This window comes from Stegostoma tigrinum, chromosome 5, assembly GCF_030684315.1.
Source record: "Stegostoma tigrinum isolate sSteTig4 chromosome 5, sSteTig4.hap1, whole genome shotgun sequence".
NCBI classification, from domain to species: Eukaryota; Metazoa; Chordata; class Chondrichthyes; order Orectolobiformes; family Stegostomatidae; genus Stegostoma; species Stegostoma tigrinum.
The window spans coordinates 64,084,527-64,108,222 of NC_081358.1; the positions used below are offsets into that span (position 1 = coordinate 64,084,527).

The 23,696-nt window shown below is 42.5% G+C and overlaps 1 protein-coding gene across 1 annotated transcript in view; it reads left to right on the top strand.

Annotated features, from left to right (window-relative positions):
- The window catches only part of oxr1a (oxidation resistance 1a), a 451,468-nt gene that overhangs the window by 324,673 nt on the left and 103,099 nt on the right, over nucleotides 1–23,696 (top strand). Inside the window, exon 5 of the mRNA XM_059646345.1 lies at nucleotides 6,283–6,396. Coding sequence (XP_059502328.1) covers nucleotides 6,283–6,396 — 114 coding nt within the window. The remainder of the gene's footprint in view (nucleotides 1–6,282; nucleotides 6,397–23,696) is intronic.

A 23,696-nucleotide genomic window follows, 5' to 3' on the forward strand; every position in this document is an offset into this window, starting at 1 on the left:
TAGAAGGACTGAAAAAGGACAAGAACATCACAATACTACCAGCAGACAAAGGATGCATGACTGTAATACTAAATAAACAGGACTAGCTCTCCAAGCCACATGCACTACTAGCAGACAAGAACACATACCGGCAAGTGCAGACAGACCCGACACCACAACTGGGCAGCAAGATTCCTATCACACTAAAGAGACTCAAAAGACTCAACAAAACAGACTTCTTAATGAAACCTGAAGAAACTAACACCCCTGATTCTTTGACCTCCTGAAAGTACACAAACCGGAAGCACCCCTCAGACCCATAGTTTCCATCCCAGGCAGGTCATCACGTGGATTAGCCAAGGAGCTACAAAGGAGACTCAAACACCTTGTCAACAAGCCACCCTATTCGATCCACTCAGCCCAAGAGTTTCCTAATTCCATCAACGACATAAGAATAGATGAAGAGACAATGGTATCATTTCACGTTATTGCCCTATTCACATCGATAGAAATACCACTAGCACTAAAACAAGAACATGACCCTAGTGACACTGTTTCGACAACAATGTGCTGAAGCTGCTGGACCTATGCCTTACCACCCACTTCACCTTTAACAACCAAATATATGGACAGATCAACGGACACACATGGGATCACCTGACTCCAGACTAAGAGTTGAAGCGGTGATGTAGAGACTTGAAAGTATGGCCCTTCTGCTAATCCAGCTAAAACTACGGAGATGCTACGTGGACGACTCCTTTGTTGTTATTAAATGGACCAAACTAGAGGAGACAGACTAACTAGTAAACAACACCTTTATCGGAATCAGATTCACCAGAAAAGAGGAGAAGAACAAACAGTTCCCATTCCTGGATGCCATGGTAGAATGCTGGACAAATGGGGAATTCCTAACAAAGGCACACAGGTAAGCCACACACACATTGACCAAGTACTGAATTTCAACAGCAACCACCCTAACGCACACAAACAAAGTTGCGTGAGAACATTATTTAAAAGGGCAACAATACATTGCAGCAGCACAGAACTACGCCAAGAAGAAGAAGAGTCCCTCTTCCAGGTATTCAAAAACAATGGATGCCCAACAAACTGCGTCAGAAGATGCATATCACATGAATGACACCAGGAAGATAGTACGTGTCCCAACACACTCATCACGCTACCTTACATCAGGAACACATCTGAACTGACCACAAGTCTCCTACGACCGCTGGGCATCAGAGGAGCACATAAATCCAGATCAACCCTTCACCAGCTGCTCACCTGAACCAAAAACCCACTACCCACTATGGACAGGACGAGTGTCATATACAAGATTCCCTGCAGAGACTGTGACAAACACTACATTGGAGAAATAGGAAGGAAATTAACCACAAAGGTATGCGAACATCAATTGGCAACAAAAAGACACGACCGATACTCATTCATCTCTATCCATCTGGATAAGGAGAACCACCAGTTTGATTGGGATAACACCAGGATCCTGGGACAAGCAAAGCAGAGACAAGCACAGGAATTCCTAGAAGCCTGGTACTCCACTAAGAAAGTCATAATAAACATGTAGAGTGCAACTTTATATACACTCCACTGCGAAGGAAAACTAGAAATGAAATAATCCAGCCCATTAGACACCAGAGTTCAAATAACAGGTAGGAAAAGACAACAGTGCTTCATCAGAGATAACAAAGTGTGAAGCTGGATGAACACAGCAGGCCAAGCAGCATCTCAGGAGCACAAAAACTGACGTTTCGGGCCTAGACCCTTCATCAGAGAGGGAGACAGGGAGAGGGGCCTGGAATAAATAGGGAGAGGCGGGGAGGTGGACCGAAGATGGAGAGAAAAGAAGATAGGTGGAGAGGAGAGTATAGTTGGGGAGGTAGGGAGGGGATAGGTCAGCCCGGGACTGAAGACTGATAGGTCAAGGAGGCAGGATGATGTAGTAGGTAGGAAATGGAGGTGTGGCTTGAGGTGGGAGGGGCGTATAGGTGAGAGGAAGAACAGGTTGGGGAGGCGAAGGCAGGCTGGGCTGGTTTTGTGATGCAGTGGGGGGAGGGGGATGAGCTGGGCTGGTTTTGGGATGCAGTGGGGGAAGGGGAGATTTTGAAGCTTGTGAAGTCCACATTGATACCATGGGCTGCAGGGTTCCAAGGCGGAATATGAGTTGCTGTTCATCCAACCTTCGGGTGGCATCATTGAGGCACTGCAGGAGGCCCATGATGGACATGTCATCTAAAGAATGGGAGTGGGAGTTAAAATGGTTCGCGACTGGGAGGTGCAGTTGTTTATTGCGAACCGAGCGGAGGTGTTCTGCAAAGTGGTCCCCAAGCCTCCGCTTGGTTTCCCCAATGTAGACGTAGCCACGCTGGGTACAATGGATACAGTATACCACATTAGCAGATGTGCAGGTGAACATCTGCTTAATATGGAAAGTCATCTTGGGGCCTGGGATGTGGGTGAGGGAGGAGGTTTGGGGGCAAGTGTAGCGCTTCCTGCGGTTGCAGGGGAAGGTGCCGGGTGTGGTGGGGTTGGAGGGGAGTGTGCAGAGGACAAGGGAGTCACAGAGAAAGTGGTCTCTCCGGAAGGCAGACAAGGGTGGGGATGGAAAAATGTCTTGGGTGGTGGGGTCGGATTGTAGATGGTGGAAGTGTCGGAGGATGATGCGTTGTATCCAGAGGTTGGTGGGGTGGTATGTGAGAACGAGGGGGATCCTCTTGGGGCGGTTGTGGCGGGGGCGGAGTGTGAGGGATGTGTTGCGGAAATGCGGGAGACGCGGTCAAGGGCGTTCTCGACCACTGCAGGGGGAAAGTTGCGGTCCTTGAAGAACTTGGACATCTGGGATGTGCGGGAGTGGAATGCCTCATTGTGAGAGCAGATGCGGCGGAGGCGGAGGAATTGGGAATAGGGGATGGAATTTTTGCAGGAGGTTGGGTGGGAGGAGGTGTATTCTAGGCAGATTTGGGAGTCAGTGGGCTTGAAATGGACATCACTTTCTAGCTGGTTACCTGAAATGGAGACTGAGTGATCCAGGAAGATGGAGACTGAACGCCTCCCTAACCTGTTGTTCCTCTCACCCATCCCTTCCTCCCACCTCAAGCAGCACCTCCATTTCCTACCTACTACCTCATCACACCTCCTTGACCTGTCTGTCTTCCCTGGACTGACCCATCCCCTCCCTACCTCCCCACCTATACTCTCCTCTCCACCTATCTTCTTTTCTCTCCATCTTCGGTCTGCCTCTCCCTATTTATTCCAGACCCCTCTCCCTGTCTCCCTCTCTGATGAAGGGTCTAGGCCCGAAACGTCAGCTTTTGTGCTGCTGAGATGCTGCTTGGCCTGCTGTGTTCATCCAGCTTTACACTTTGTTATCTTGGATTCTCCAGCATCTGCAGTTCCCATTATCAGTGCTTCATCAGAGGCTGCGCTGATGATTTTATCCAGCAGGGTAATGAAACGCCTACAGAACAACGAACCAGCTTGGCGAGCCAACCAACCTCAACATCCACAACCCGTGCTACAAATCTACATTAAATCCTTAGAGGTGCAGTATTAACTACCTTCCATTCATCAGGCATCTCACCGCAGTTCTAGATGATGCACATATTTCTGCAATTGTTTCTTCTTCTTACCAGCCTGACCTTTCACTCTAACAGCAGCAAAATGCCTCTGAAATCTTGTCATCATACCCTTGAATGCCTCCCACTTGTCTGATGTCCTTTTACCTGTGAACAGTCTACACCAGTCAACTTTTGAAGGTTGTTGTCTCGTACTGTTGAAATTCGCATTACTCCACTTAAAATCTTAAACTCTTATGGAACGCTTATCCTTTTCTATAATCATTTTGAAACTAATAGAATTATGATTACTAGACCCAAAGTGTTCTCCTACTTTACCTTCAGTCACCTGCCCTGCCTCATTGCCCAAACGAAGGTCTAGCTTTGCTCCTTTTCTAAGTAGGAGCATCCATATAGTGAAAAATAAAGTTTTCCTGAGCACATTTGACAAATTCTTCACCATCCAAACCTTCAGGGCTATAGTAGTCCCAGTAAATGTTTGGAAAATTAAAATCCCCCCATTATTACAACTTTGTTATGGTCTCGTATATCTGAGATCTCCCCACATATTTGTTTCCCAAGTTCTCTTATTATAGGCCTCCCGATAGTAACAAATCCCACCAGTGATCTATCTTTTTTACTTGTAATTTCTACCCAAATATTTTCACTGGATGATTTTTCAGAAATCTCTTCCCTAGTTACAGCAGTAATGTATTCCTTGATCAAAAGCACCAGCACAGCCCCTTTTCTTGCCTCATTTTCTATCCTTTGTATAGCATCTAAAACCTGAAATATTGAGCTGCCAGTCTTGTCCATCTCTTAGCCAAGTTTCTGTAATAGCTATGACGTTCCAATTTCATGTTCTTAAACACGCCCTGCATTCATCAGCCTTAACTGTATTTAGTTGTTCAGAGTTACTGCTTGCTCTGACTCTCTTGTCTGTCTTTTCTAATTGACGTGTTCTCCTCACATTCAGAGCCTTCCCTATCAATCCTTCCATTTACACTGCTACTTGGAATTCCTCCATTCACCTCAATCAGTATAAAGTCTCCCTTAATTGAATGAGCACTTCTCCATGCTAAGATGTTGGTCCCTTTTCAGTTTAGGTTATGCCTATCCTTTTTGAACAGGTATTTTCTATCTGTCCCAAATCACATTCCAATCCAATTTCAATCCTTTTTGACTTTTATATATTAGTTTAATGAACTGATCGGCTTGCTTGGCCTTTTCAGTTGACATTTAAGAAGTAACCACATTACTGTGTCTGGAGTCACAGGTAGATGAGACTGTTTCCGTGACATTCATGAACCAGATGGAGTTTTACAGCAATCGGTTTCACAGCCACCTGACAGGTACTAGCTTTTAATTCCAGATTGATTTATTAAATTTAAATTTCACCAGCTGCCATGGTAGGATTGGGATCCATGTCCTAGGAGCATTAGGCTGGAGCTTTGGATTACGAATCCAGTAACATTACCAAAACACCAATGAATTCTGTGAAATGAATGCTTTACCCCAGATCAGATTTATGAAGATCTTTGCCCAGTTGCAATATCACGACACACCTTTTATGTACTAGTCCAGTGAGATAGATGCCAGCATTCCATTAGTCCTTTGATTTCAATTTTTGTCCCTCTCGTATTACTTTTTGACAGAATCTTCCTGATGGAGTGCTTCACAACTAATGAATGCAGTTGGTTAATACTTCTGTCTTGGGAAGCAAATACGAGCTCCCTAGCCAATTGAGCTTGCTAGTGTTTGGTCATCTCCATTGGTGAGCAGCTGACCCAAATGGCATTAAACGAGCAAAAATGTACAGAAGAGATGCAAGCCCTTAAATATGCCTGAAATCGGGTCTGTTGGAATCAATTATTCCTCCATGTTTATATTGACTCCTCTTAAGTGTAACTATATGGTTTGCTTCAGCTACTTATAGCTTCTGTATTCTAACCCCACACTCACTGACATTTTCTTTGAATTCCCTGATGGATACAGTTACCCATTTATTACCTGTGTTGTTGGTCTCAACTATTTGTCAAAACACCTTTCACATGTCTACCCTAGAAATCCTTCCGACATCAAGACCCTTCTCGGGTTACCCTGAGCTTTCCTTTTTTGAGAGAAATTAGCCTTTTCAATCTTTCCTAACAATAAAACCTTCCAAATCAAGCTGCTCCATTGTGATAGCCAACACATGTGGTTGTGGAAGACATGGCATGTGGTATTAACTTTTTATTGGCCTACCTGCAATGTCTATAGATCATATTTGCACCAGGACCTTCAGTAAAGCAACAGAAAGAAGAAGTCCTACTCCTCTGTTCCCCTGTCTGCCCAGCTACCTGAAAAAGGAGCAGACTCCAAAAGCTTGTGACTTCAAATAAACCTGTTGGACTATAACCTGGTGTCGTATGATTTTTGATCTTGTCCACCCCAGTCCAACACCAGCATCTCCACATCTTGCCTGCCCTAACCTCAGTTGTATTTTCAGACCTGTTGGGTTTGGCTGATTTAGTTTGTGTATTTGCATTCAGCTCACGTCGGGAGCCTCCCGCTTGTAGTTGCAGAAACATATCATTTGAAATGATTAAGTAGAGCTTTGTGCTTAATTGTATTTATTGACTGTAAATAAAGCACTACAATGAGCACACTTAATTTTAAAGGGAGTTTATTGTAGTGAATGAGGTTTATATTAAATTAAATACATCCTTTTACACTCTCATGTGTTCTCATGCAGATTCTTTATGTTCCTGATCCAGAATACGTTTCCAGTGTGGACAGTTCACCATCATTGAGTCCAGTCAGCCCTTTGTCACCAACTTCTTCAGAAACAGAGTTTGAGAAACCTATGGTAAGAATGGGAGAGGTGAAAGTATGAAATATATACAAACTGAAAAAGGATAAAAATAAGCCGATGATGAAGATCTCAGGTTGGAAAAGATAAGGTTTCAGGGGACTAAAAATTGGAACACACGTTTTGTTCTATTATACCATTTGTATGATCTCCTGATCTCTCTACCTATAATTTCTGTGCTTGTATCCTTTCCCTCACGTCACTTGATGATTGGGCAGTGCTTCAAAAGCTTGTGATTTGAAGTAAACTTGTTAGACTGTAACCTAGTGTTGTGTGACTTCTAACCTTTGGTAAATTAAATAGTTCTTGAAAAATGGGAGAATTTCAAAAGATGAATAGGGCATGAGCTAGATGTGTGCCCAAGAGAAATAAATATAGGATTTTCAAAGCTACAGCACTCTGGGTAACTAGTTACATTGAAATGGTATCGTATGCATACCATAATAATATGTTATGGACCATACCAGTTCCCGTCTCAGGTTATCATGGAGATAGCCTAGACCCTAACTTTTAACTTATTTAAAGGTGGGTTGTAAGGCACTGCATTCCAGGTATGATTTGATTGGTCGAACTATTACTCTTTAAGCAGAACACGCTTTATTCTTACACCATAGTTAAAACATAAATGAAAGAAAGAAGAATCGGCATAACTTTAATCCTTTGGATAATTAACAAAATAATATATTATTTAACTACGACTCATCAGTTCCAATATAATAGCATCCAATAAATGCTCAAAGGCAAAATTGCCAAAACAGATTTCGTTCAGTTTCTATCTCCTCCAGTTCAGGAGAAGGAATACCAACAGAATGAATCTAGCAGCAGAAAGTGAGAGCTACATCTTAGAAGTTCAACTCCAACAACTCCCCCTCCGCCAACCCCTCCGCCAACCCCTCCGCCAACCCCTCCGCCAACCCCTCCGCCAACCCCTCCGCCAACCCCTCCGCCAACCCCTCCGCCAACCCCTCCGCCAACCCCTCCGCCAACCCCTCCGCCAACCCCTCCGCCAACCCCTCCGCCAACCCCTCCGCCAACCCCTCCGCCAACCCCTCCGCCAACCCCTCCGCCAACCCCTCCGCCAACCCCTCCGCCAACCCCTCCGCCAACCCCTCCGCCAACCCCTCCGCCAACCCCTCCGCCAACCCCTCCGCCAACCCCTCCGCCAACCCCTCCGCCAACCCCTCCGCCAACCCCTCCGCCAACCCCTCCGCCAACCCCTCCGCCAACCCCTCCGCCAACCCCTCCGCCAACCCCTCCGCCAACCCCTCCGCCAACCCCTCCGCCAACCCCTCCGCCAACCCCTCCGCCAACCCCTCCGCCAACCCCTCCGCCAACCCCTCCGCCAACCCCTCCGCCAACCCCTCCGCCAACCCCTCCGCCAACCCCTCCGCCAACCCCTCCGCCAACCCCTCCGCCAACCCCTCATCTGTTTGACCCTCCCACTTCCTTTGTCTATTTAAAAAAAACACACAAAGCTATTTACTCTGCTTTCCATGGAGCAGACACCTTGACACCAGGTTTACAACATCCCTATTAAGAGACCAGAACAAACAAATCCCGCTTAAAGGCACATATTGTCACAATAGCAAAAGAAGTCAAGACGAGTTCCTCAAATGCAGGAAAGAGGCAAAGACTGAGGAAAGCATAAGGAAAGGATGGAAGGTTGCACAAAAGAAATAATAAAATGTTCTTCAAGCATATTAATAGTAAAATGTTAGTGAAGGATAGAGTGGGGTTCATAAAGAACAAGCAGGGTAAGCTGCTCACTGAAGCAAAGGATATGGCACACTTATTAAATGAATATTTTGCTTCACCTTTACTAAATTTGAAGATGGTGACAATGGCCTAGTTGAAAATGTGAATGTTCAGCAATTGAGCGATATTGTGATGGATAAAGAAGAGGTGCTAAAATGGTTGACAACACTGCAGGTAAGGAAATCACCAGGCCTGAATGGAATACATCCGAGATTGCCGAGAGATGTAAGGGACAAATTGTGAATCGGTTGACAAATTTTCCAGGTCTTTCTGAACATAGAATCAGTCCCAAGGCACTGGAGGATTGAAAATGTGATGCCTTTGTTTAAAAAAGGATAAAAGGATAACCTAGAAAATTACAGACCTGTGAGCTTGATACCAGTAATGGCAAAACTGATGGAAGCCATAATGCAGGATAAGGTAAATATCCACTTGGAGAAAAATAAGTTCATGTTAGACGGATGGCATGGCCGTGTCAAGGGAAGGTATGTCTAACAAATGTAATTAAGTTCTTTGACGAGATAACACGGGCAGTGGATAAGGGTAGTGCTATGGATGTTGTATATTTGGACTTGTGGAAAGCATTTGATACTGTGCAGGTTGGTTAGTAAACTAGAAATGTCTGGAGTTGGATGATACTTGACGGTGTGTGTTAGAAGCTGGTTGACAGAGGATGGATATAGATGGGCATTTCTCAGGTTGGAGATGAGTTGAAAGATGTGTTCCAGAGGGGTCAATTTTGGGATCCTTGGTTTTTCTTATTTATATGAATGATCTAGAGAGAGGGTTGAGGGCAAAATCACTAAATTTGCAAGTGATACTAAGCTAGGACAAATAGTGAATTGTGAGGATAATACTAAGCAACTTCAGAAGGACATTGACAAGTTGTCTAAATGAACAGACAACTGGCAGGTGAATTTCAATACACAAAAATGTGAGGTGATGCTTTTTGTTAGAAGAAACATGGATAGACAATACCGGCTCAATGGTAAAATTTTGTGGGGTGTGCAGGAACAGAAGGACCTTTGGGTTTCACACGCATGACTTTCTGAAGATAGCCAGGCAAGTTGAACAGTTGTTAAGAAGGCATTTAGGATCTTTGGGTTTATAAATAGAGGCATAAAGTATAAAAGCAAAAAAGGCACGCTACAGCTCTACAAAGCAGATCATGTTTGGAGAATTATATTTAGTTCCAGTCACCTAATTTAAGGAAGGATGTGAAAGTCCTGGAGAGAGTTCAAAATAGATTTACTGGAATGATACCAGGAAGGTGGGATTTTCGATGTAAGGAATGATTAGAGAAATTGGACTTTTTCTCGTTAGAGCAGAGAAGAATGAGAGATGACCTCATTGAGGTGTTATAAATTATGAACAGTTTTGACAAGATAATAAAGGATATTCTATTTCCACTTATTGATATGTCAGTGTTATGAACCTTGCCAGATCCCATCAACATGTTTCAGTAAGATAGCCTAGACCCTAACCTTTTCTTGTTTTAAAGGAATGTATGGAATGCTGTTTCCAGATACAATGCAACTGGTCAAACTACTCGACATTAAGCAAAAACACAGTTTATTTAAAATACTGTGCTTAAAATACAAACAAAAAGAAAAAATAGAATAACAATTCTTGGAAAACGTAGCCAAATATTTTTTACCATAACTATGACAAATTAACTATTCCAATATAGTAACATCACAAACAGCCCTTGAAAGGCAAACTCAGACAGGTACCTACATGCTGTCCTGCAATCCAAGAAAGAAAGGTCAAGAGAAAATTGAGACAGAGTAGCAGCCAGGAGACATTTACTGAAACTTCCAACTGTTTTGAGACCCTAACTTGTGATGCAACTGAACAACCAAAACTCAGAAATGCTGATCTGTGACAACTGGCCACATCCATTCGGGCTGTTTTCAAAAAAAAGCCCAAGGGCTGCCAAGTGTCTCCTCAAGTGGTCTTTTGTAGACTGCTTGGTGCCTACAGTCTGTCTTCAAAAAAATACAAAATACTCTCATAAAGCCACAACATCATCACACCTTCCCTCCCTTAAAATAAATGAACTATCAATATACAAAGATGGCTTCATTTTTAAAAACCTGTAGCCTTACTCTATTAATACACTACAATGCATGTACATTACATGCAAGTATTTACTGCTTCTATCTATTTCGGTCCATTTATTCCCACTATTCGACACTTCTGTCTTCTTTACCAAAGTTGCGATAACATATCAACAATTGCGTTCTCTTGTCCTGCCATGTGTATAATTTTCAAATTGAATGGCTGAAATAAAAAGTTGCAACTAAACAATCTAATTTTTGCCCTTAAATTTCTCCGAAAGCTTTTAATGCGTTATGATCAAGGTATACTGTTGTCTCAGATATGTTACTGCCAAAATAAATGTTGAAATGTTGAAACACTAACACCAAGTTGGAGGTTTCCTTCCCAATCGCAGAATCTTTCTGTTGTTGATTATTCAAGTTTCTGGAAAAATACCCAATAGATGTTTCTAAGTTCATGTTGTTTTGTAAAGCATCAACACCCATACCACTCCCATTGGTAGCCACTTTGAACAGCTTTGTGTTATTCAGTGTGGCAGTCACTGGGGCAGTGGCTAACACAGCTTTCAGGCTGTCAAATGCTTTCTGACAGTCTGTCATCTGCTGAAATTCTCTGCATTTCTTCAATAAGTCAGACAGTGGAGCAACCACACTGCTTAAGTTCGGTACGAACTTTCAATAAGAGTCACTCAATCCCAGGAATCGTAGCACTTCCCTTTTCTTCGAGTGAAGGGGAGTTCTTCAATAACAATTTGTTTTTGCATCTTATGAGGCCATCTGTCCATGTCCACCGACAGGGCCTAAGGATGTGGCTTGGGCTTTTGCAAAATCACTCTTAGCCAGGCTTATCACTAAATGGGCTTCCTGAAGTTGATCGAATAATTCTGGTAGATGCTGCAAATGTTCCTTCTATCTGTGACTTAAAATCAATAGATTGTCGATGTACACCACACAGTTGGGTAATCCAGAAATTACTTTTTTGTTTAGTTTTTGAAATGTGGCTGGCGCATTTTTCATTCCAAATTGCAGGACTTTAAACTTATATAGCCCATTTGGTGTCATGAAAGCAGAAGTTGTCTTTGCTGTTTCAGATAAAGGTATATTCTCAGCAAGCCCAACTTAGAAATATAATTTTCTTGTCCCGCCTCTTCAATACAGTCTTCCAAATGTGGAAAAGGATATGAGTGAGACTTTGTGACTGCATTGACTCTGCGGTAGACCACAAATAATTGTTGGGTACCATCTGGCTTTGGCACTATTGCTATGGGTGAACTCCAGTTGTTACAGTTATGTTATGTTTGAGCATACATTCAATCTCTTTTTGAACATGTGCCAACTTTAGAGAGTTAAGTCCATAAGGATGTTGCTTAATTAGGACAACGTTTCCTATATCTACATCATGCATAATTAGATTACTATTTACCAGTTTATTCCAACATGTGATTATAATAACTCTTTCAGGTCATTTTGATTTTCCTCTGCAAGATAACTCATTAATTTATCCCATTTTTTGAGAACTTCCACATTGTCCAATTTAGTTAGAGGAATGTCCAATGCAGAAGCCCCTGGACTTTGTTCTTCATTATATTGTAATCAGTAACATATTCTCCTTTTTGTTTTCTTTCCCGATCAAAATAATCTTTGACCGTATTCACACAATGCATTCAGAGAGATTTTTTTCTATCTGGTGTTCTTATCAAATAATGCACCTCGCCCAATTTCCTTTCTCTTTGATAAGGCCCACTAAACCATTTAAAGATTCAGCTATCACTGGAAGTGTCACTAACACTTTATCTGCACTAGCAAAATAGTGAATTTTTGATTTCTTATCTGATTGTTTCATCATATGATATGCTACTTTTGTTGGGTGGCACGGTGGCTCAGTGGTTAGCACTGCTGCCTCACAGCAACAGGGACCTGGGTTCAATTCCAGCCTCGGGCAACCGTCTGTGTGGAGTTTGCACGTTCTCCCTGTGTCTGCGTGGGTTTCCTCCGGGTGCTCCGGTTTCCTCCCACAGTCCAAAGGTGTGCAGGCTAGGTGGATTGGCCATGCTAAATTGCCCGTAGTGTTCAGGGGTGTTTGGGTTATAGGGGGATGGGTCTGGGGGGGGGGGGGGGGGGGGGAGATGCTCCAAGGGGTGGTGTGGACTTGTTGGGCTGAAGGGCCTGTTCCCACACTGTAGGTAATCTAATGTAATCTAATCTAAATGCTGCCTGGCCAATTCACCAGCTCCATTTCATCTTTCCCTAAAATTTGACACATAGTTCAAATATCTCATTTCTGAATTCTGACTCACCAATTTCTCCTTAATTAATTTCAATCATCTTCTCACCTCATGCCCAAAAATTAATTCAAATGAATTGAATTTGGTAGATTGCAATTCGGGATGCATCACATCAAAAATGGAACTCCTTTATCCCGATCCTCAGGATAGTCTTGGTTATAAGCTCTCAACATGGTCTTTAAATTTTGATGCCACCATTCTGATTCTTTATGGTATGCAGTGAATTTGAATTGTTTTATTCCTAAGCTATCCATAACTTCGCTGAATAATTTTGTAACATTTGACCCTTGATCTGTTTGTTTCTCTGTGGGTAGTCTGTATTTAGTGAAAAATTTGAGTAACTTTCCAATATCTTTTTAGCTGTGATATTGCATAATGGAATGGCCTCTGGAAATCTAGTGGACATATCCAGTGTGCTCAACAAATGCTGATTCCCAATTTTTGTTGTAGGCAAGGGTCCTGTGCCATCACTTAAGATTGTTATAAAAAGGTTCTTCAATGTGCCAATGCGTATTAAAGGTGCTGGTTTTGTCATTACCTGAGGTTTTCCAATTACCTAGCACATAGGAAATGCCCAGCAGAATTCAACCACATCTTACGCAATCCTGTCTAATAAAAATGTTTTGTATTTTGGCTTGAGTTTCCCTTACCCACAAATGATGACCTACTGGTAACTCATTTACTACTCGCAACACCTCCTACCTGTAACCTACTGGTAATACAATTTGATGAACCTGTGCCCATTCCTTATCCACCTGAACATGTGATGGTCCCCATTTCCTAATCAAGGCAGCATTTTTAAGATAGTAACATTCTGGAATACACTCAGATTTTTCTTCTCTGTATGCTTTTGATACAATTGTCTTAGTTTTTCACTTTCTAATGTAATTCGGTAAATTTCTCTGAACTTAAAAACATCTGCTTTATCCTCCACCTGTTCTTGGATTTTTTTAAACTATTTGATCAAGCACGGTTTCCGATAGTTTACTTAACTTCATCTTTACTCTTTGATTTTTCCTCCTGCTTCAATGCGTGGCTTTATGACCTTGTTATCACACAATCAAGAAAATTCCCAGGATATACTTCCTCTAATACCTTAGTTGCCAGATGTTCCACTGGCTTTTCAACCACAGCGGGCACCACTCCCACTTGTGATCCAGCTATATCATTACCAAGGATAAACTGTATTGCTGCAATAAAAAAATTTCTATTATTCTGACCACCCCTACACCACTTTTCACTTTACTCTCCACCCTCACTTTATATAATAAAACACTGCTCTTCTCGCCAAGAATTCCACATATTACCACCGTTATCGGCAATACTGCTTCTGAATTACATACCTCCTCATCTCTCACCATCAAAGATTGACATGCTCTTGTATCTCTTAAAATCTTAATTTCTTTACCTGTTCCTCCTGGCACATATGAGTAAACCTTAGTCACACGAATAAGTTCTTTAAAGAGTTCTAGCATTTTCTTCTCAACCAGTCCCTAATCAGGTTGTACATTCTTTTGCAGCTTTTTAACTTCCGCTGTGCTTTCCTTTACCACTTCAAAACTCACTGACTTATCCTGTTTTTCCACATGCATCTTCTCTGAGCTTTTTCTCAACCAACAATGCTGCAGCTTCATGTGGCCTACTTTATTACAGTGAAACACTTGAACATTTTTACTTCTCTTTCTTCCTCATGGGTTTTCTTTTCACTTTGTGGTAAACTATCTTTATTATCTTCAATGAGACTTCCTTTTCCTTTACTACCTGAGGATTTCTCTTTTTCTATGCCTTACTGACTGCAATTGATGTTGGAAGCCAAGCTTTGATTTGTGAACTAACTCATCAACATCATCAGCCAATTCAGCTGCTAATTGTGAAATTTTAACTCTCTGCCCTTTCGCATGAGTTCTCACTACTTCAGGAAGAACATTTTTGAACTCGACCAGAATTATCGTCACTAAGAGCGCCACGTGTTTGATCTGTTTTTCAATGCCCTTATCCACCTATCAGAATTACTTGTTTGATCCTTTCAATCTCAATGCCCATTTGACCAGGCTCCCTCCCTCAATTCCTGAAACATTGTCTGCAGGCTTCTGGTACTAGCTAATATGCACTTAAGATGGCATTTTTTACCTTGTCATACTCCCCAGATACCTCTTCTGATAGTGATGCAAATACCTCACTAGCTCTACCTACCAACTTTGTTTGAGTCAACAATACCCACATGATCAGTGGCCACTTTATTTGTTTAGCCACTTTCTAAAATGAATTGAAGAAGCCTTCTACATCTTTCTTGTCAAACTTAGGCAATGCTTAGACATATTTAAACAGATCCTCACCAGGCCTTTGGCTACCATGGGTTTACTCACTCATCACTAAGCCCATCTTCGCCTCTACCCTTTTAAAACGACTTTCCTCTCTAATTGCCAACTTCTGAAGTTCAAACTTTCTCTTTCTCCCTCTTCTGCTCAGGCTTTCCTCTTTCCTTTTTAATCTGCTTTTAATCACAATTCAAACTATTTCATTTCCTTTTCTCTTTCTTCTTTGTTTTGCCAGGGCTATTCTTTTCTTTTGCCTCTAATTCTAGTTGCTTCATTTGCAGTTGAATTTTAGCGATTTCCAATGACTCGAACAACATTTCTGGCAATCGTAAGTGTTGAGCTATTCCTGCAATTTTTATACAGGCAAAGGCAACCCCAACTCCAGCTCGTCTGCCAATTCCAAGAGCTCTGCCTTGCTCGGTTTTTGCCCAACTTCTGAAGTGACCTCTTCTAACTCCAGGAGACTCTTAGTGACTGAAAGAGCCATTACTACGAAAGGCACTCCCTGTTTAAGCCAACTGAATTCAACACTTAAAACAAAAGACACTAATATCTACTACTCGCTGCCTTTGAGTCCAATAATCTTAAACCCACCCTGGAATTAGAGATTTTATTTGTGACAAGAGCCCCCAGTTTGTTGTGGACCTAACCAGACCAGACCCCCTCAAAATATTTTTAGGTGGTAGCCTAGACCCTAACTACTACTTATTTTAAAGGCAAAAGTGGAGTGCCATGTTCCAGATGCAATGTGGCTGGTCAAATTACTTGACATTAATCAAAAACAATTTATTTAAGCACTATAGTTAAAATACAAACAAAAGAAAGAAAAAAATTAGAATAACAACTCGATTGGAAAACTTTAACAGAATAGTAAATTACAGTAACACTTACTAATTAAGTCAGTGACGCTTACTGGTGAAGTATTTCAAATTAGTAACATCCCATAAGCACACCCCTTGGCAAAAAAGCAAATTCAGACACATTTTCACAAGTAAACAAAGTGTGGGGCTGGACGAAACCAGCAGGCCAAGCAGCATCCCAGGAGCACAAAAGCTGATGCCCCAGTCCTAGACCCTAGGAAGGGTCTACGCCCGAGGCGGCAGCTTTTGTGCTCCTGGGATGCTGCTTGGCCTGCTGTGTTCGTCTAGCCTCACACTTTGTTGTCTTGGATTCTCCAGCATCTGCAGTTCCCATTATCTCTGATCACATTCCCACAAGTAGTTCTCCAGTCCAGGAGGAAAAAAAATTCAAGGGACAATTGAAACAGAGTAACAGCCAGGAGTTATGTACTAATAGAGTGTCCAACTCTGTTGAGACCCAAGTAGCCTCTGATGCTACTGAAAGACCAAAACCAGATACATGATATTTTAATCAAATTATAAATGCAGATTTGGTAAATATTTACTCATCTGCAACTCAAGGAGTTATAATCTGGAGGCTAGACTGAAGACACCATGATACATCAACTGCCTCCCCCATCCAACTTCTTGGCAGTTACTTCCTCACACTCGGTTGGATAAGATTTTCTGATTTGGTCAATAGCTAAAGACAGGATGGTGTGGCAGATAATGGTACCCAAGTGCTGGAGGATCCTCTGCTTTTGTATTTATCAAAAAAAATTCATTGGTCTTGTACTGCAGCCAAGATGATTGAACTGACTGTGGCATGGCAATATAGGAAGCCATTCAAACAGAGGGAGTGAAAAGGAATTAGCACTAGGAGACAGACACAGTTTTCTGTTGAGTCTGGACAGCTTTGTTCTGTGCCTGTGCCAATCTTTGAGACATCTGCCTACAACTGGAATGGAAGTTGCTGTGCAAGGGAGAGAAGTGGCAGATGGAGTTCAACCTGGATAAATGCGAGGTGATGCATTTTGGAAGGTCGAATTTGAAAGCTGAGTACAGGATTAAGGATAGGATTCTTGGCAGCGTGGAGGAACAGAGGGATCTTGGTGTGCAGATACATAGATCCCTTAAAATGGCCACCCAAGTGGACAGGGTTGTTAAGAAAGCATATGGTGTTTTGGCTTTCATTAACAGGGGGATTGAGTTTAAGAGTCGTGAGATCTTGTTGCAGCTCTATAAAACTTTGGTTAGACCGCACTTGGAATACTGCGTCCAGTTCTGGGCGCCCTATTATAGGAAAGATGTGGATGCTTTGGAGAAGGTTCAGAGGAGGTTTACCAGGATGCTGCCTGGACTGGAGGGCTTATCTTATGAAGAGAGGTTGACTGAGCTCGGTCTCTTTTCATTGGAGAAAAGGAGGAGGAGAGGGGACCTAATTGAGGTATACAAGATAATGAGAGGCATAGACAGAGTTGATAGCCAGAGACTATTTCCCAGGGCAGAAATGGCTAGCACGAGGGGTCATAGTTTTAAGCTGGTTGGTGGAAAGTATCGAGGGGATGTCAGAGGCAGGTTCTTTACGCAGAGAGTTGTGAGAGCATGGAATGCGTTGCCAGCAGCAGTTGTGGAAGCAAGGCATTGGGGTCATTTAAGAGACTGCTGGACATGTATATGGTCACAGAAATTTGAGGGTGCGTACATGAGGATCAATGGTCGGCACAACATTGTGGGCTGAAGGGCCTGTTCTGTGTTCTATGTTCTAAGTCATTGTGGTTCATGTAGGTACCAACAACATGGGCAGGAGAAGGAACAGAGTTCTACAAAATCAATATGCGGAGTTGGGTGCCAAATTAAATAGCACACCCTCTGAACCCTCTGAGATTACCTGAACTATGAACAAATTAGCACAAGGATTTAAATATTATTTAGAGATTTAAATGCATGGCTCAAAGTCTGCTGTAGGAGAAATGGGTTTTGATTCATAGGGTACTGGGGCGAGAACAGCTTCTCCACTGCTGACATTTCCTACTGTATCTGGGCTACTCATGGTTTTGAAAACATTTCTCCAAGGAGAACAGTCCCACCTTCTTCTATCTATCTTTGTAACTGAAGTTTCAGACACCTGGAACCATTCTAGTAGATTGCTTCTGAACTCTCTTTACAATACAACTGTGTACAGTACTCTAGCTGACGTCTCACAAGTGTCTGTCTTATATATGTTTAACATCACTTCCTTGCTCTTGTATTCTAATTGCCTTTTTAATAAAACTGAGGGTATTGCATGCTTTATTAACTGCTCTCTGTCCCTGACTTGCCACCTCCAGTGATATGTGTAGTTATGTCCCTCTGATCCTGAATCACTTGTAGAATTGTTCCCCTATTTTGTATTGTATTTCAATGTTCTTCCTGCCAAAAACATCACCTCATGCACTTCTTTAAGAGTTCCACACTGCCCCCTTCACTGTTTATTAGTTCTTCCAAGTTTCATGCCGTCTGCAACCTTTCTGCATACCATGATCCAGATCATTAATATATGTCAGTAAAGCCAAGGCTGTCAGTAGCCGTATTACTTTCATTCTTCAAAAAAGCTCCAATAAGTTAGTTAACCACAACTTTCCCTTTAGAAATCCATACTGATGTTTCCTACTTAGTGGACCTTTTTCCATGTGACTGCTATTCTATCCTGAATAATTGTTTATACAAACTTTTCCACCAGTCAGGTACACTGACAAAATTTCTGTTCACTCCTGCCCTCTTCAGAGTTGCATTCTTGATTTCATTTTCCTCTCCTCATACTTCCAAACGATATATATCATTTTTCAGCAACAGGTTTCATCTGCTGTGTGTTCACCCGTTCAACCAGCCTGCCTGTTTGCTTTAAAATGATTCTGAAGAAGAGTCATTCTGAACTCAAAACGTTAGCAGAGTCCATGCAGAAAAGTTAAACCTGCTGAGTTTCTACACCACTTTGTAGTTCCAATCTCTTTGCTTTTGTTTAAGTTTTTACTCCCAATGTTAGATTGATCGACCATTAATTTCATGACTGCAGCTTCCCTGACTGTTCAGGGAAGTTGTTCTGCTTGTCCCTCATTGGCAAGTGGTTACAGTTCCTGTGTGTGTTTCTAAGTAAGGCGACCTTCACAGCAGGAAGTTGGTGAAGAGTAACATCAACTACTCTTAGTAAGATTAAGTAGATTTAGTTTGATTTCTTTCTAGATAGAATTCTTGAGGTATTTTTGAGAAAGCAATAGCTTTGTGATTTTGTTTTAAATTACAAGTGATAGGAATTTATGATGTTTAGTACAAAAGTAATTACAACAAAGTCAAAATTGAGTAGTTGTAGCATATATTGCAACTTTCTCCGGGAAGTAATATGCAAAAGGTTATTCAAATGTGAATGTTAAGTAGCCCATGATAGGCATTTTGCCTTGGGCTGATATTCCAGCTGGGGTTGTAGCTGTGAAAGACTTGCCACACTAAGAGTGTGGTCTAGCAGTTACTAATAGCATGTTATATTGCAAAGTTTCTTTTAATTTCAACAATGAGAACAGTGTGATACAGCAGCTGATCATATTTTTCAGAGTTACTTCAAAAGTATTTCACAAAAAGTACTTCACATCCTATTGATTGTTTTGAAAGGACAGTGTCTACCATATTAGCGTATGTTTGGAAGCTTTAATTGGTAATTAGGTTCCATACAAAATATTGAGAGAAATAACCAACTTATCACCAACCCTGTTGAACTTTATTATGAGCCCGGACTCTCAGCAGAGGCAGTGATGCAAAGGCTAGAAATGACGGCCCTCCCGTTAATCCAACCGAAACTATGGATACGCTACGTAGACGACACCTTTGTCATCATTAAACGGACCAAACTAGAGGAGACACGCAGACTTATAAACAACACCCTCACCGGAATAAAATCTACCAGAGAGGAGGAGAAGAACAAATAGCCCCCATTCCTGGACATCATGGTAAAGTGCAAGACAAATGGGAAACTCCAAATGAAATTACACAGAAAAGTCACACACATGAGCCAGGTACTGAACTTCAACAGTAACCGTCCTAGCGCGCAGCCTAGAACCTGCGAGTGAACACTATTTAAACGGGCAACAAAATACACTGCAGCAACACAACTACGCCAAGAGGAAGAAGAATACCTCTTCCAGGTTTTCAAGGATAATGGATATCCAAAAAACTGGGTCAGAAGATGCCTACACGAACAACATCAGGAAGATACTATGTGCCTCAGTACACTCATCACACTACCCTACATCAGGAACAAATCGGAACGAACCACAAGACTCCTACACCTGCTGAGCATCAGTGTGGGACACAAGCCCACATCAACCCCATGACAAATGCTCATCCGAACTAAAGACCACTCACTACCATGGACAGGACCAATGTCATCAAAATCCTGGGACAAGCTAAGCAGAGACAGGCATGGGAATTCCTAGAAACCTGGCACTCCACGAAGAAAGCCATTAGTAAATATATAGAACTTGACCCCATATACCCTCCACTACGAAGGAAAACCGGAAGTGAGGCAATCCAGCTCAATGGACTCCAGAGTTTAAAAACCAGGTGGGAATAGATACTGACGCTCCATCGGAGGCTGCACTGATGATGTTACCCAGAATGGTAACGAAATGTCTGCAGAACAACAAACCAGCTCGGCGAGCCAACCAACCTCAACACCCGCATTCCGGGCTACAAATCTACTCCAAAACCTTCGAATAGGAAGTATTTAGAGGGATATGGGCCTAATGATGGCTAATGGGACTAGGTTTATATAGGATATCTGTTCGGCATGGATGAGTTGCATCAAAGGGTTTATTCCCGTGCTGTATGACTCTACGGCTAAAATTGTCTCAGCATTCAATGCTTGATCTAGGATAGCTTTACCTTGACAAAAGAACTGAAAGAACATTGGATACTGGAAACCCATAGTTTTTGAAACGAAGCAGAAATTGCTCAAAAATCTCGGCAGATCTGGTAGCATCTATGGAAAGAAATCAATTACACTTCTGGGACGAGTGACGCTTACTGAAAACTCAGCTTTACTCTACTCTTCATTTGTACTGTTGTATCAATTTTATCTTTGGATTTCTAAATCTTGTTTAAACCATAGCCCCCATTTCAGTTACAAGTCCTATCAGTTATCTCACATCTCTTTTGTGAAGAGGCCAATCTCCACCTAGTTGAATTGGAGTTAGCCCATTGCAGCAGCTCTTTACTTTCTCTGGTGCTGATGGTTGTCCCCCCGCTTCCCACACTGTTCTGTGATCTACACGTTGAATTCTCTTATTTCCTTTGATTCTGCCCTCAGGCAACTGCCTATGTGGACATTTTCCCTGTGTCTGCATGCGTTTTCTCTAGGTGTTCTGGTTTCCTCCCACAGTGCAAAAATGTGAGGATTGGTGGATTGGCCATGCTAAATTGCCTATAGTGTCCAGGGTATGTAAGTTCGGTGGATTGGCCATAGGAAATGTAGGATTATAGGGAAAGGGTAGGGGATTCACCTGGGTGGAATGCTGTTTGGAGGGGTGCTGCGGACTTGTTGGGACAAATGGACTGTTCCCAATTTGTAGAGATTCTATGATTGGGCGAAAGCTCTTGGGGAGAACGTGCAAACTCCACACAGTTAACAAAGCTGGAATTGAACTGGCAGTGTGAGGTAGCGATGCTGACTGCTGAGCCACTGTTTCAGCACTATTGATGATAAAGTAAGAGTTCAGAGAAGTAGATGAGTTTGTCACCTGAATTGTTGCGATTCCAAGTTCATTGTGAGTGTTAGTTTGGAGGTCATCATCTTGATCAGGAAGTGCTGGTCCTGCTGTTGAATTTGAACTGTAACCCTTTCGTCTTTTTGAGTGTTGCATCATTTTTAGCTCTTCTGCTGTTGATTCCTTCATGGACCATGCTAACTGAATCTAGCCTGTCCTGCTCCAAATGTAGTTCTGGCCTAAATCTAAGTGTGTTTAACCTCGATAGGCAATGTTCTCTGGAACAGGGAATCTATCTCCAGGCCCTCTATCACTACCACACTTCTTTGCACTCCTTGCCATATAAATGATATCCTGTATGACGATACGAAGCAGGTTTGCCCCTTCATCATGTAATCCTTCTTCCCACCCACACAAGTTGCACTAATGGGACAAAGTAAAGGGCTGGAGCTCCTCTGTCACATTGCTAGATCGTCTGATCTACCTGTTATGAGTCTCATCCTCCCTTCCGAACTCTAAAGTTCTTCATCTAAAGAGGTATGGCTGTCTCTTGAAGCAGTATGTCCAACAAACTCTTTGTCCCTTGCTCACAGTATACCTTGTTTGCAGCTTAGACACCAGGATTGAGGTGTTGATTGAGTTATTAAGCTAACTAAAAATTGGAGGTAAGTTGAAAATTGAATTGAAGGTGGTTACCTCAGAATGCAATGACGAATGGCAGATGGAGTTTAATTTAGATAAATGTGAGGTGCTGCATTTTGGAAAGGCAAATCAGGGCAGGACTTATGCACTTAATGGTAAGGTCCTGGGGAGTGTTGCTGAACAAAGAACTTTTGGAGTGCAGGTTCATAGTCCCTTGAAAGTCAACTCACAGGTAGAAGGGATTGTGAAGAAGACATTTGGTATGCTTGCTTTTATTGAGGAGAGGAGTTGGGAGTTCATGTTGCAGCTATACAGGACATTGGTTAGGCCACTGTTTGAATACTATGTACAATTCTGGTCTCCCTGTTATGGGAAGGATGTTGTGAAACTTGGAAATGTTCAGAAAAGATTTATAAGAATCTTGAAGGTTTGGAGGGTTTGAGCTATAGGGAGAAGCTGAGCAGCTATTTTCACTGGCGTGTCAAAGGCTGAGAGGTTACTTTATTGAGGTTTAAAGAATAATGAGGGGCATGGTTAGGATAAACAAACAAGATCCTTTCTTCAGGGTGAGGGAGTCCAAACTAGAGGGCATAGATTAATATAAGAGGGGAAATATTAAAAAGGGGACCTAAAAGATCTAAGGGACAACATTTTCATGCAGAGGGTGGTGTCTGTATGGAATGAGCTGCCAGACGAAGTGATGGAGGCTGGCACAATAGAACATCTAAAAGGTATCTGGATGGGTGTATAAATAGGAAGGGTATAGAGGGATATGAGCCAAATGCTGGCAAATGGGACGATATTAATTTAGGCCATCTGGTCAGCATGGACAACTTGCACTGAAAGGCCTGTTTCTGTGCTGTACATTTCTATGACTCTATAACTAACTCTTAATACAGCTGCAACTTGCAGTCTCCAGGATTGCAGGTAAAAGAATGACACTTGCCAGCTACTTGACATCAAACAAAAACAAAACATGAAAGCGGAGCCAAATATCACTTTTCTCTCAAATTTCCCAGCACCAAATTTCTGACTATAGCAATTCTTTAAATAATTGCCATTATGTTCCTCAATCAGTCTGTGTTAGAGCAAGCCCTCAAACAAGACAACTTCTGGCCATACTCAAATTACAACCCTCTAAACCAGCTTCTGCTGCTGTAATTAATACTTACTCAAGCACCCCTTCCAGCTGATTGACAAACACACTTGTTACCTCTGACAGATGGTTTCATTAAGAGCGGGAATGTGATACTGAGATTGCGTGATCAGCTAGTACTGAATGGGGTGGCACAGCGGCACAGTATTTAGATTAGATTCCCTACAGTGTGGAAGCAGGCCCTTCGGCCCAACAAGTCCACGCCGCCCCTTGGATCATCCCACCTAGACCCACCGTCCCTATAACCCACACACCCCTGAACACTGCGGGCAATTTAGCATGGCCGATCCACCTGGCCTGCACATGTTTGGACTGTGGGAGGAAACCGGAGTACCTGGAGGAAACTCACGCAGACACGGGGAGAATGTGCAAACTCTGCACAGACAGTTACCCGAAGCTGGAATCGAACTTGGATCCCTGATGCTGTGAAGCTGCAGTGCTAACCACTGAGCCACCGTGCCTCACAGCGCTAGGGACCCGGGTTCAGTGCTGTCCTCCGGCGACTGT